We start from the raw sequence: 13,331 nt of genomic DNA, 5'->3' as shown, positions 1-13,331 counted from the left end.
TAACGCTGACTCGTTTTAACTGTGTCTTAAGTCTGAGCAAGATCAAAGTGTGTTCTATACATCTCAACTTCTATACAGAGATGACAACTAGAATCTTGCTTAGTAGATACTAGATAGATACCTGCTGCGGGGTTAGGTGTAAGATAGGTCTGTATTATATTATCAGATAAGGATAATGATCAGGGCAGGGTAATAAAGAGGAACGTGTTACCTTCACTGTACACCGCGTGCTTATAGATAGACCGTATCTTTAGTTTTCCTCAGTTTGCTTGAAAGATAAACAAATCACAGAAACGCGTAAGCGACACAATTTGCCCGGCGCTTCAGAAGTTCAGACTGTGGATCAAGTGCGGATCCACCGTTGCTGGCACGATGTTCATGCCCACAACCGTAGTAGACTTGTGACGTCACACTTTCATGGTCTATAGTCCATACTTTATAGTCTATCGTGTTACAAAATCTTGGTCAAAGCAAAAATATCTACTTAATTTAAAAAAAAAATCTATAGTATGAATGCACTGTATCAATCATGAGTGAGTTCAAACTTTAGGCTTTTTCATTCCGCACTTGGACTATGGCCTATAATAATTAATCACTAGAGCCTCAAGGTGGTTATTCTATGGCCTTAATTTTATAAGTATTATTCGCGATTCGTTCGCACCCGGAAAAATCTAGTGGAAATTCTTTAATTTTTCTTCCGCCTCCTCCCTTCGCAAGTCTCTGTACTAAATTTCGTCATAATCGATGCAGTAAACGGATGTGCCATGAAAAGAAAAGCTAACAGACAGACATACACACTTTTACATAATAATACCTATTAGTATGGATAAATAATAAATAAATGTAATAAGTAGATATAACTAGTACTATTTATTGGGTAATTTTGATCTGAGAATAAACTTGATGTAAGTATAGACAAAAACTACCAAACCCTCTTTATTTCTCAGATAAATGTTATTTGAAGATTGAAAAATTGGCCCTAAGCAATAACGGTGGGCACAATTCATCATCCAACAGCTCTACCTATTCATTTACCACGAATTTGAATGCACGCAGCACGATTCACGAAACTGCCATAATATTATTGTACTAACGTAATTAAATACCACTAACATTGTAGGTAGGTAAGTATCTAATTCAAAAGAATATTTTACCTGATTTTCCTCAGCAGGAAAAAATCCAAATCAGTAAATAAGTTGATATGTAGGATGTAGGTACATCACGGCTGACCTTTCATTATTTTTTAAACCTTGTAATTAATATTGCTGTATTTTGGAGTTTAAATATTTTGATGATTTTGTATCTTTATAAAAAAACTAAATAAATCTTTCACGTTTTTGCAATTAACAAATTAGCCACGCGCGAATGTACAACAACCACGTGCGCGTGCCATAAATGATCACAGTTCCATGATTGCAAGGTGACATAAATATGATCACAATATGATGATGATTGACACGATAAGCAATCACAATACAAATGCACTCACCATTTTAATTGTGTGTTAGAAAAACGGAGACCGACCACGAGGGATTTTAGAACTGCGCAACACACATGCGCTCTAAACGGTGGTTGGCGCGCTACTGCAAAATCATCACAGTTCGAATTTCGAAACGCGATAACCAATTGCGCCCGCGCATCTCTGATAAAATTGATAACGATAATGCTTTTCTTCCTCACCGATTTGAATCTCGTTGCTTTAATTATTGACATACGTTGACAGGTGTACAAGAGAAACGACAGAGTGGCGTAACTTCAACAGAGTGACAAAATGAAAATATTTAATTAAATAGGTATCTACTCATAAAACAAGATTGTTAATATTCGTCGATCGTACATGATAATTATAAATAGCTAGGTATGCTGTATTGTGTATAGACAGAAGATTTATATAGATATTATGTAAATTATTTATTTATATTTAGCGGTGTGGCAGAGAAACGAGTGCTATTTTATGTTAAATTCCTGCCTACCTAATAATTTTGTACAAGTTACATAACTGAAATTCGGGTTTTTAACCTAGTAAATTGTAAAAATATTGTCTATTCCATTCTATCTAAATTAAAAAACTAGCGACTTCGTTCGGCTTCGGTGAAAATCTTAATCTTCTTTATTTCTTATCCCTTGGGAATTGCAAAAAAGTCGACCTTATTCCTTGTCTACATTATAAAGGGAACCTCTGTGCAAAATTTCAGCTACCTAGGTCTAAGAGTTTGGGTTGGGCGTCAATGATTCAGGACTTTTTAGGGCTTCGTTTCGTACCTCAAAAGGAAAAAAAAGCAATACATAAAGGATCACTTTGTTGTCTGTCTGTCTCAGGCTGTCTGACGGACATATGCTACTTTTTATCACAGAAAATTAAAGAGTACCCAGAGTTGATTTTTGAAAAACCTTAACCCACGCGGACGAAGTTGCGGGCATCATCTAGTATAATAGGTATAATATCAATAAGTATGAAGTATAAGTAGACCTCAATTCTTTAAGCTATATACAAAGACCTGGACAGCCCCATTTATTATTCCATAGAAACGTTGAAGTTCTATTGTTAAGTTAAAGGAATGGAAAAAATAGTCGACAATGTTTTAAAGGAAGAGCTTCTATAGAATTGGTACCTACTTACTTTACCTGGCTTTTATTAAGAGATTTTAAGTAATTGTGTTTATATTCTAACTAGATAAAGCCTGCGACTTCGTCCGCGTCGATTTAGGTTTTTTAAAAATCCTGTGGGAACTCTGATTTTCCGGGATAAAAAGTTGCCTATGTAAATTTCCGAGATGTAAGCTACCTCTGTACCAAATCCATACTAATATTATAAATGCGAAAGTTTATCTGTCTGTCTGTCTGCTATCATATTGTGTGGCACAGCCCGAGAAAAGGTTTCAGCTCAGCATTATGCTGTATGCTTCGATACACAAGAGCATACAGCGCTGATTTTCAGACAAGACTCTGAACCGGGTGACTTAGGTACCTAGTTTACCTACCTTTTAGTCATCCGAAGATTCAAAATTCAAATCATTTATTCGCAAGTGTAAAAAAAATAATTATAACATCCCCGACAAGTGAAGGTTACAGTAATTAGAAAAGAACTGATAACTTTTAAACGGCTGAACCGATTTTCTTGGATTATAGCTAACACTCTTGATCAAGACACCTTTCAAACAAAAAAAACTAAATTGAAATCGGTTCATTAGTTTAGGAGCTACGATGCCAAAGACAGGTACACAGATAAACACATCAAACTTATAACACCCCTCTTTTTAGGTTGGGGGTTAAAAATAGGTAATATTTACACTTTTTGATAGTCAGTTGTTGGATTTGTAAGATAATAATATAGTGGTGGTAATTAATTAAGTAAACTTAAAACTAAAGCTACTAATATAACTGTAGCAGTTATAGTAGTAGCTTTAGTTAAGTTAAGCTTTAACAGGGCTCTCTCCGTCACTTGCTCCGTACAATCGTTAAGTTCCAATTTCATTTGAATATTAAGGCAACCAAAGTCCATGAAATTTTGCAGACATATTCTAGAAACTAATAATATGTGTGTCTGTGGTGTTTTAGATTTTTCTAAAAATATGTAGTTTTGAAATTACAGGAGCTCAAAGATTTGTATGTGAATTTTTAAGACCGCATAACTTTGAAACCGAATATTTTAACAGAAATCTGGAAAACCACAGACATAGATATTAGTTTCTAGAATATGTCTGCAAAATTTCATGGACTTTGGTTGCTTAATATTCAAATGAAATTGGAACTACGTTTGTATGGAGCGAGTGACGGAGAGAGCCCTCTTAAGCTAATAAATTTTATATTCAGGCGAAGCCGTGGGCATCCGCTAGTAAAACGTCCACATTGTTACTATTCTCTGAATCCGAGCAAGCAATTACTAGGTGACACAGTCTTTGTAGTATTTGTGGTTGAATTATTTTTAACTCGTCAATAGTGAGCTTCCCGCGCTTCCGGGTGAATGACCTCTGTGCAAAAAAGCTTTCGGGAAATCGTATATCGCATCGAAGTGTTAAATTGTTTGGCAAACTTCGTACATATAATTAATACGTAAAATAATGTTTCTTTTTTTTTAATTAATAACGGTAGGTATTATAGAAACATTTTTTTTAAAGAATGTAAAAGAATTTGTTTCTAATGTTTAAATACAAGTATTTAATGTCAATTTTATTAAGTGCTAATTTTAGTGCTAGTTTTTATAACTGCTAATTTTATTATGAAGTCTTTAAACGAAAATCTTGCACGTTTGGTGTAAGTGTTGTATAATTCGTACCTAAGTATACAGTAGGTATCGAGCATACAAAATTTCGAACACTATTGATATAGCTTATCGATAGGTAACTCGAGTCAGTTGGTAATACCTAATTAGGTTACGAATTAGGTATAAAGACGCAGTAGGGTTTCCTTAAGACGGGCACAAAGTACACTTCCATACGTTAGCGCGAATTAATCGATACAGGAAATCTGTTCATCCCTTATACATCTGAGGATGTACGAGTAGCTGCGAGCGGGAGATGTTTGCCGAGATCCCTTTGACTAATACCTAATCTAACAGGCTAGGCGCCTGGATTTAGCGATATATTATGTACAGGCTAGATATAATGGAAACCTCTACCTAACTCTACTTTAGTTTACGATTTGACTTTTCTCTTTTGAGAATCTTAAATTGTGTCTACCTACTTAAAATTATTTAAGTACTACAAGATGCTTGCGACTTTGTTAACGTAGATTTAGATTTCTAAAAATCCTGTATGAACTCTTTAATGGCATATTTGAAGTAGGAAGTTTGAAGTCTGTCTCTATAGGAAAATATAAGTCTCTGTAGTCTGTATTATTAAAATCGGTTAAACGGATAGGCCGTGGATAGTAACAGACAGACAGACGGACGGACGGACAGAGGGTCGGAACTCGGACAGACAGACAGACAAACACACTTTTGCATCACACTAATATTATAAAGGTGAAAGTTTGTATGTGTGTGTGTGTGTGTGTGTGTGTGTGTGTGTATGTTTGTTACTCCTTCACGCAAAAACTACTGGACGGATTGGGCTGAAATTTAGAATGGAGATAGATTATACCCTGGATTAGCACATAGGCTACTTTTTATCCCGGAAAATCAAAGAGTTCCCACTGGGAATTTAAAAAAACCTACATCCACGCGAACGAAGTCGCGGGCATCGGCTAGTTTATAATATTGGTAAGTACGAAAATATGGATATCATAAAGTCATAAAGATAGACTTAATTTTATTATTACTCATGCAGTTACTCACATTTGGCAAAATAAATAATTTCATTTCATAAAAATCTTATATACTTAAGTAGAAAGAGGAGAGATTGATTGACCGACATACCTGCCACTGTATCGTGAAGCACTGGGTCATTTTGACCTCCCCGGCGTAATGGTCAGCGCTGTGGTCTTTAAGTAGGAGGTTCGGGGTCTGGTTAAAGCTTCCATCTTAGACTCCACCATCACTTACCACCAAGTGAGATCCCAGTCAAAAAAAAAGGTAGACTTCTCAATAATGTAGCCTCCATCCCCAAGCAAGCAAGGCTTTTTTTAGAAATTTCCTCAAGGAAATCCAGGGCAGGTCAACTAGTCTGCTGATAGGCTGATAGGATGCAACTTTTGAAAAACAATCAATACTTTATAACGCTGTCACTGTTGCACATACGAGATGTACTCGAATGTGGCAAACTTCAGTGGCGCGTATTTCATCGGCACGCATATTTTTCGCCGCACCGCGCGGCTGAATTACGGCAAATATACCTACTGTATACCGTTTGCCTACCCCTACACAATACCTAGGTACAGGTTATGGATATCGATTTTGTCAAAATGCAAGCTGACTAGTGACCAATGAAATTATTTTGTACCTAGATTAAACTTTTTTATAAGTTCTATCTATTAAAACTATGCTCCTGAGAAAAGCATATTATTATAAATTATACAATTGAGGATTACGTATAATACGATCAAAGAGCGTGGATTTGACCTGCAGCTCGCTCCAGCAGTGCGCGGGACTTCAATTATTTTTATACATGACTTAATATTGCATATCAAATCTTTGAAAAGAGCAACCGCCGAGTTTCTCGCTGGTTCTTTTCGGTATGAAAAGCATTCATACCGAAAAGGCATTCAAAAGCACTTGTAAAAGTTTAATTGAATAAAAATAATTTGAATTTGAATTTGAATTCCGAACCACTGGTAGATGCACTTGACGATTCAAAAGTACTTGTAAGTTAAATTGAATTAAAATATTTTGAATTTTGAACTACTTAAATAGATACCCGCTGACTGACAGACAGAAAGGGACGGACGGATATGGGACCTTAGAAAGCAAATAAGAATATTGCAGTCCGCAAAAATTTTTGTTCAGACTACCAGTACATAAAGGTGTTTGGCCTTTAACTTTTAGTAATTACGTTCTTTGTTTGTCATTTTAACTTAGTAGTTAATTTTCGCCAAAACAGCACGACAAGTAGCTTTAGTTTTCATTAGTAATAATTACAAACAGCAACATTGCCAACGCTTTTACAAAAGGCGCTGTTTTTCTCGCGTAACTACTTTAGCTAAGCTTATCTGACCAGTTTTTGAACATTAAAACCACAGCTCTTTGGGGACGGAAAGTAAATAAGCCGTGGTATAATATGGCCCAAAAATTTTCTCATTCAGAGAGGATACCCGAGCTCAGATGTTGTGGATCGGTGAGGGATTGGAATGATGACGATGACAGATAGGTACCTAGATAGATTCTGACCGAAAAAAACCTGCCAAGTTTGAATCAGACTCGCTCACCGAAGGTTCCGTACTCGGGTAGGTATTTTACCGACATTTTGCACGATAGATCAAAAACTATCATGCATTAATAAAAAAATCTGTTTTAGAATGTGCAGGTAAAACTTTTCACAATTATAATGCCCCACTCAGTGTAGTGATCTGACTTTGAAATTGAAAATACTAATTTTATTTGTTTATGAATACATTTTAAATTTCTTTTTGTGATGTAACCACAAATCATGGTTTTCGGATTTTTCCTTTACTTATGCTATAAGACCTATCTACCTGCCAAATTTCATGATTCTAGGTCAACGGGAAGTACCCTATTGGTTTCTTGACAAACACGACAGATGACGTACAGACAGACAGACAGACAACAAAGTGATCCTATAAGGGTTCGGTTTTTCCTTTTGAGGTACGGAACCCTAATAATGTTTAACATTATTATTTGCCAGTTTATTCATTGCAAACCAATTAGCCTCAAACATAACATTATTCATGTTAATAATATGTAATCATCGTGTGTGATTTCGATGTCCGCCACATAGGTAATTAATTGATGCGAAATAAACTGAATATGATTATTATTCGTTTGGAAAGATATTATTGATTCATAATATTACGTTATATCCACCTATAGTCAGAGTTTTGTGGCTTTACATCATATATCAATTGAGTAATAGTTAATACAATAATGTTTACGGAATGCGCAGACGAGGGATTGTTGTCCATGAAAGACAAAAACTGATCACAAAACTGCATCGTATAACGCCAGCGATATGAGTATTTTATCATCATCATCATCATCAGCCTGTGGACGTCCACTGATGGACATAAGCCTTCCCTAAAGAGTGCCACCACACCCGTCCTCAGCCTTCCTCATCCAGCCACTTCCCGCCAGCCGCTTTATGTCGTCAGCTCACGTGCTGGAGGGCGTCCCACACTACGCTTTCTTAAACGCGGTCTCCACTCAAGGACTTTCCGGCTCCAACAGCCATCGCCTCTACGACAGGCATGGCCTGCCCACTGCCACTTCAGCTTGCTAATATTTAGGAGTGTCCACATGATTTGAAATAAGTGCTTCAAAAGCGGCGACCTTATTTCAAATAAGTATTCACAATCGTTATTAAACTTTATGTACAAGTGTTAAGTTATTATAAACTGAAATTATTATATGATAGTTGGTATGATGATATTAGGTATGTATGTGTGCAAACCTGACCACTTGAATGATGACATTTTGTTCGTGATTTGCCATCTACTTAGGAAAGGTACTAATTCTGTATCAATGTATAACGTTCACGATGGACTATACCTAGTACGGCTGAACATCGCAGTAAAAGATGAGGGACTTTTTGTCCTCCGCGGACTACAGTCTGTCATTTGATTTATTTAATAAAATATTATTTAATCAAATATTAATAATAATAATTAAATTATTTAGTAATCCGCGCAGGCCCTTTTTTCTTGTACAGAATTCTTCGTGTGCGAATCTGATTCGCACTTGATCAGTGTTTTCATATCGTAGAAATAAGATTTCAGAAGCTATACCCGATCGAAGCTAATTTACGTAAATAAATAATGAAATGAATGAGTGATACATCTTTAGCAACCCACTTGAATTTGATTCGGGATTTAAAGGACTTCAAGGAGGCGAAAATGAAACCTATTTCATGGCCTTATGTAGGTGTGCCTATCTTGTTTCATTCTCTGTAAGGGGAAATTTAGCGTGAAATACACCGAGCTCTGTTGAATGTTGATACCTCTGACTACGCTGAAAATCGTGGTTCTATTTTTAAATTCTGTACAGAGCTTTATCGATTTCACCGTTATTGCTATATCCTGCAGCCGTACCTCTAAAAACAATAACTTTATTTATTTATTTATTTAGAAGTCTTTATTCCAAACACACATTACAAGAAAACAAAATTAATTGAGAAAACTATATAAAGGGTATCTATAGACTGCAGAGGCGGCCTTATTGCTATTTAATATTAAAGCAATTAATTTAATATTAAAGCAATTTCTTATAGGCAACCTTTGGTGAAAGAATTTATCTGACCAGAGCGCGGGATGGCGCAAGAACTGAGATGTAAAATTAATAATCTTTAAAGCAGATACAAACTTTCTTAGATTTATTAGAAATCTAAGAAAGTTATTACGATTACGGTATACTTATTACGGTTCGTGAGATACGGCTCGCTGACAGACAGACGGACGGACGGATAGCGGAGGTTTAGTAATAGGATCCCGTTGACACCCTAAAAAGGAAAAGCTATTTTTCTAAAAAAATGATTTTGGTTTATTAAGACAAAAAAAAGCTTTAGTATTTTTTAACTCTAACGATGGAAATGGGTTTTTAACAAAAATAGAGGAGGAAAATGTAAAACAAAAAAGGTACCTATTGTTTTAAGAAAAAATTATAGAAAACATAATAAGATTTACTTGTTATGAACAAACATTAGAATAACAAACTTACAGCAAACCTTTCAAGGAAAACCTTGAGAGGTTGAGAGTTTTCAATATACTTACCTTAAAATATGTACTTAATTAAAAAATTTAAGTTAAGTAGGGTTGCCTGAAAGAGATGGCTATTTTAGTGATAAAGGCCACCTATTGTACAAAAATCTTTGTAAAATATAATAAAGAATATTTTACTTTTACTGACTTAGGTACTCGTAGACGTCGGAAGGACATTTTGTATCTGTTTTGAACGCGGTCACCTAAGTTACGTATTAATTATTCGAGCACTTTCTTCAAGACAGTGAATTGCTCTTTCTAGTTGTTCGAGTTTGATTTTCTTTTCTAAGTTTTCTGTTTGTTGATTGTGGGGCCTTTGCTGGAGAACTTTTGCTCCGGAATTGTTTTGAACTTGCTTACTAACATTCAAGCGATGCTAAGTTCTTCTTTTACAAAACGCGGACAACCGACAACAGTCGGTCCGACAGAAGTTTGCAAAAATAGAATAGAAGACATTATTTTTCTTATTACTTTACTTACCTTCTACTTTACCCGTTTGAATTTTTTTGATTTTCTGGGACAAAATGTAGTTAGATCCTGTCCTGGAATGAAAGTTATCTCTGAACCACATTTTTTCAAAAATGGTTATATTATTATAGATGCACCGTGAAAAACTAGCAGACAGACAAACACGCTTAATATTAGTTACGAAAGTACGATTACAGACGTAGGGCGTTTGTGAACTTATTCGTATTTGCTCCGTATTTTTAACCCCCGACCCAAAAAGAGGGGTGTTATAAGTTTGACGTGTGTATCTGTGTATCTGTGTATCTGTGTATCTGTGTATCTGTGTATCTGTGTATCTGTCTGTGGCCTCGTAGCGCCTAAACGAATGAACCGATTTTAATTTAGTTTTTTTTGTTTGAAAGGTGGCTTGATCGAGAGTGTTCTTAGCTATAATCCAAAAAAATTGGTTCAGCCGTTTGGAAGTTATCAGCTCTTTTCTGGTTTTCTTATTACTTTTATCCCAGGACCACCAGAGGTTACGTATTTTCTGACACAGGAAATATGTACGATTGAGTAGTGTTAGTAAGTACTAAGAAAGCATGCCTAGCCTACGTGCTAGCTTGCTTAGACGGCCAATTTTCAGGTATCTGATAATCAAGGTACATAAAACCATTACTTACCTCACGTAAATTCTCCAAACTGATTTTTACGTATATTTTAGGCAACATCCTTAAAAATATGTCGCCAATACTCCCAGACACTTCCCGCGTCGGCCGTATTGCTTTGCAGACGCTTTAAAGCTCCCAACATAAGTAATTACTTAACTGCACGTAAATTCTGATGCTCCATTTTTATATATGTCCACCAGACAACTATTTTAAAACCTTTTACAAGAAGACAGACCGATCCAGAGGGCCAATCATCCCCTAAATTCAATTTTAATGCCTCTGTGGGTTTGAGCGCGAGGGCATCATTATCTACGCGCATGAGACTGAGTAAGACATGTATTAGGATATATATTGACTTCTCTCTCACTCTTTTATAGTTTACTTATGTCAATTAATTATTAATATTAAAAAAAATCAGCTAAAAATTAAAAAAAATGGAGAATTTACGTGAGGTAAGTAATGTTTTTATGTACCTAGATTACCTGATACCTGAAAATTGGCCGTCTAAGCTAGCAGGTCCGTAGGCATGCGTTCTTTGTACATACTAACACTACTCAATCGTCCACATTTCGTTCGTCAGAAAATACGTGACGGCTGGTGGCCCTGGGATCTTTCACTATTGTAACAGAGGTTCATAATATTATGTCAATTGGCAAATGTCAAGCCGTCAAGATGGACGTTGCCTAGATACATAATTATTTATTTGAAAATAATGTTTTGGAAAACTCCGATACTTTGGATCGTAGGCGCGGAGTTTCTAATTTATAAAATATTATAATCACAGTTAAAGCGAGAAAACATCAATTCAATTATAATATCCAACAGTCAACCAAAGGCCACGAACAATCAACCCAAACCCAAACCATAGTCAAACTATTTTTAGGGTTCAGTAGGTATCTGTAGAAAAAAAAAGATGTAGCCTCGACTGTTGTAGTCGCGTAGGTGTGCATGGCACCATTAAATATCGTAGGAGGCGATGACCCTCCGCGCGGCTGAGGTTCCCGCATCGTAGTCGCTTTGTCGCGCAGGTTTGGATGATGCATTAGGCGCACCTTCTTTTTATTTTATCTGCTTGAACTCAGCTTATTTACTTTGACAAAATACGTTTAAAATTCATCATCATCAGGATCAACCCATCGCCGGCTCACTACTGAGCACAAGTCTCCTCTCAGAATGAGAAGCTACCACACTGGCCAAGCACGTATTAGCACACCTCACGCACCTTTGAGGGAGCATTATGGCCAACTCTTAAGCATGCAGGTTTCCTGACGGTGTTTTCCTTCACCACTTCATTGTCTGTCTGTGTGTCATCTTTCAAGAGAATCAAAACTTATAAATTGGGTACTTCCCGTTTACGTAGAATCATGAAAGGCAGGTAGCAATATCTTATAGCCCAACCACTCTACTCCTGTGGCCCAAGTAAAGTGAAAAATCCGACAACTGAATTGTCATTACATAAAAAAAAAACTTGTACGGAACTCTTCATGTGTGAGGCAGACTCGCACTTGACCGGTTTTTGAAAGTTATGTCAAATAAAATTTTGACATGCAATAACAAACAAAATGAAATACAAGCCACTTTATTCTTTATTTCATCGATGAAAGTCGATTTCAATTTAATCGTAGGTATATCTTGAAAAGCGAACTATTATACGACTACGTAAAATGGGTACATTTTTAAAGCAACGACATGTTAGAAACAGATATTTCGTTTTGGTCGTGTTAAACTATGTGAGTCATTCAGATAATTCTTGATTTAGTGATGTTCGGTCAAAAATATTTCATGGAACGTATAATTAACATAACATTGATGTTACTTCTGAAGAGATATTAGCTGCCTTATTGGATTTATATTATTATAGAAATTGGGTTTTAGAATGGCACAAATAAACGGTAATTTATGAATAAAAGTTTAAAAAGCGTGAAATAAAAATTAAATTAAAAATTTAAAAAACCCCCGACACATAAACCTCTAAAAAGTAAAAAAATAATAGGTAAGTATGTATGGGCCCTTTAAGAATAGTATAAATAGTAAAGTTTTTATCCAAGCGTTCGTTGCGTCGGGGGACCGCTAAAGACTATTCTTTCTACAACAGATGACTTTCATAGTTTACGATAGGTAGCGGTCCCCTGGCGCAACGAACGCTTGGATAAAAACTTTACTATTTATACTATTCTTAAAGGGCCCATACATACTTACCTATTATTTTTTTACTTTTTAGAGGTTTATGTGTCGGGGGTTTTTTAAATTTTTAATTTAATTTTTATTACGTCAAAATCCATCAAATACGAATCGTAAAAATATGAATAAGTGCACACCTACGTACGTTTTGTATGGCGGCCACTTTGAATCGTATTTTTACGAAAACGAATACGAATTGAAAACGATTAAATGGACAAAAGCCCTAAGTCTGACCAACTATCGCTGAACCGATTTTTAACTGAGGAATTTTTTTATAATTAGTAGGGGCATGCGACAGGTCTGCCCGCGAAATTCAAATTTAATTTGGTTTTTTGATTGAATTTTAAGAAATTAGGACCCTTTCAAGTAAAGATTTTTACATAAACCTGTGAGGATGATACTGCCATTGTTGCAATTAGGTAAAATGCCACAAGCCTTCGTTGTCGTATTAGTTTACAAATTGTGAAAAACCAAATTAAATTTGAATTTTGCGGGCAGACCTGTCGCATCCACTTTGATTGAAAATAGCAATCCTATTGCTATTCTTCACTTTATTTCGTAAATGCAAGTGCTGTCATTCGAGATCAGTTTATCCTCGATATATAAATGTTTATCTGGAAAAAAAAAATATATTTATTCTATTCTACACTTCTAACCTAATAACTGTTCACAATCCTGATAGGTAATACCTGTGGTAATAATAGGTTAATTTTTATCGCAAAGACGTAGGTT

At 35.7% G+C, this 13,331-nt stretch overlaps 1 protein-coding gene across 1 annotated transcript in view; it reads right to left on the bottom strand.

The window, feature by feature from the left end:
• The window catches only part of LOC123873896, a 75,777-nt gene extending 74,034 nt beyond the window's left edge, over nucleotides 1-1,743 (bottom strand). Inside the window, exon 1 of the mRNA XM_045918997.1 lies at nucleotides 1,490-1,743. Coding sequence (XP_045774953.1) covers nucleotides 1,490-1,492 — 3 coding nt within the window. The 5' untranslated portion in view covers nucleotides 1,493-1,743. The remainder of the gene's footprint in view (nucleotides 1-1,489) is intronic.
• Between the last annotated feature and the right edge of the window lie 11,588 nt (nucleotides 1,744-13,331).

The sequence above is a fragment of the Maniola jurtina genome, chromosome 17 (genome assembly GCF_905333055.1).
Source record: "Maniola jurtina chromosome 17, ilManJurt1.1, whole genome shotgun sequence".
Lineage (NCBI taxonomy): Eukaryota > Metazoa > Arthropoda > Insecta > Lepidoptera > Nymphalidae > Maniola > Maniola jurtina.
Note: the sequence above shows the minus strand (reverse complement) of the source record. Positions and strands in the feature narration are given on the sequence as shown.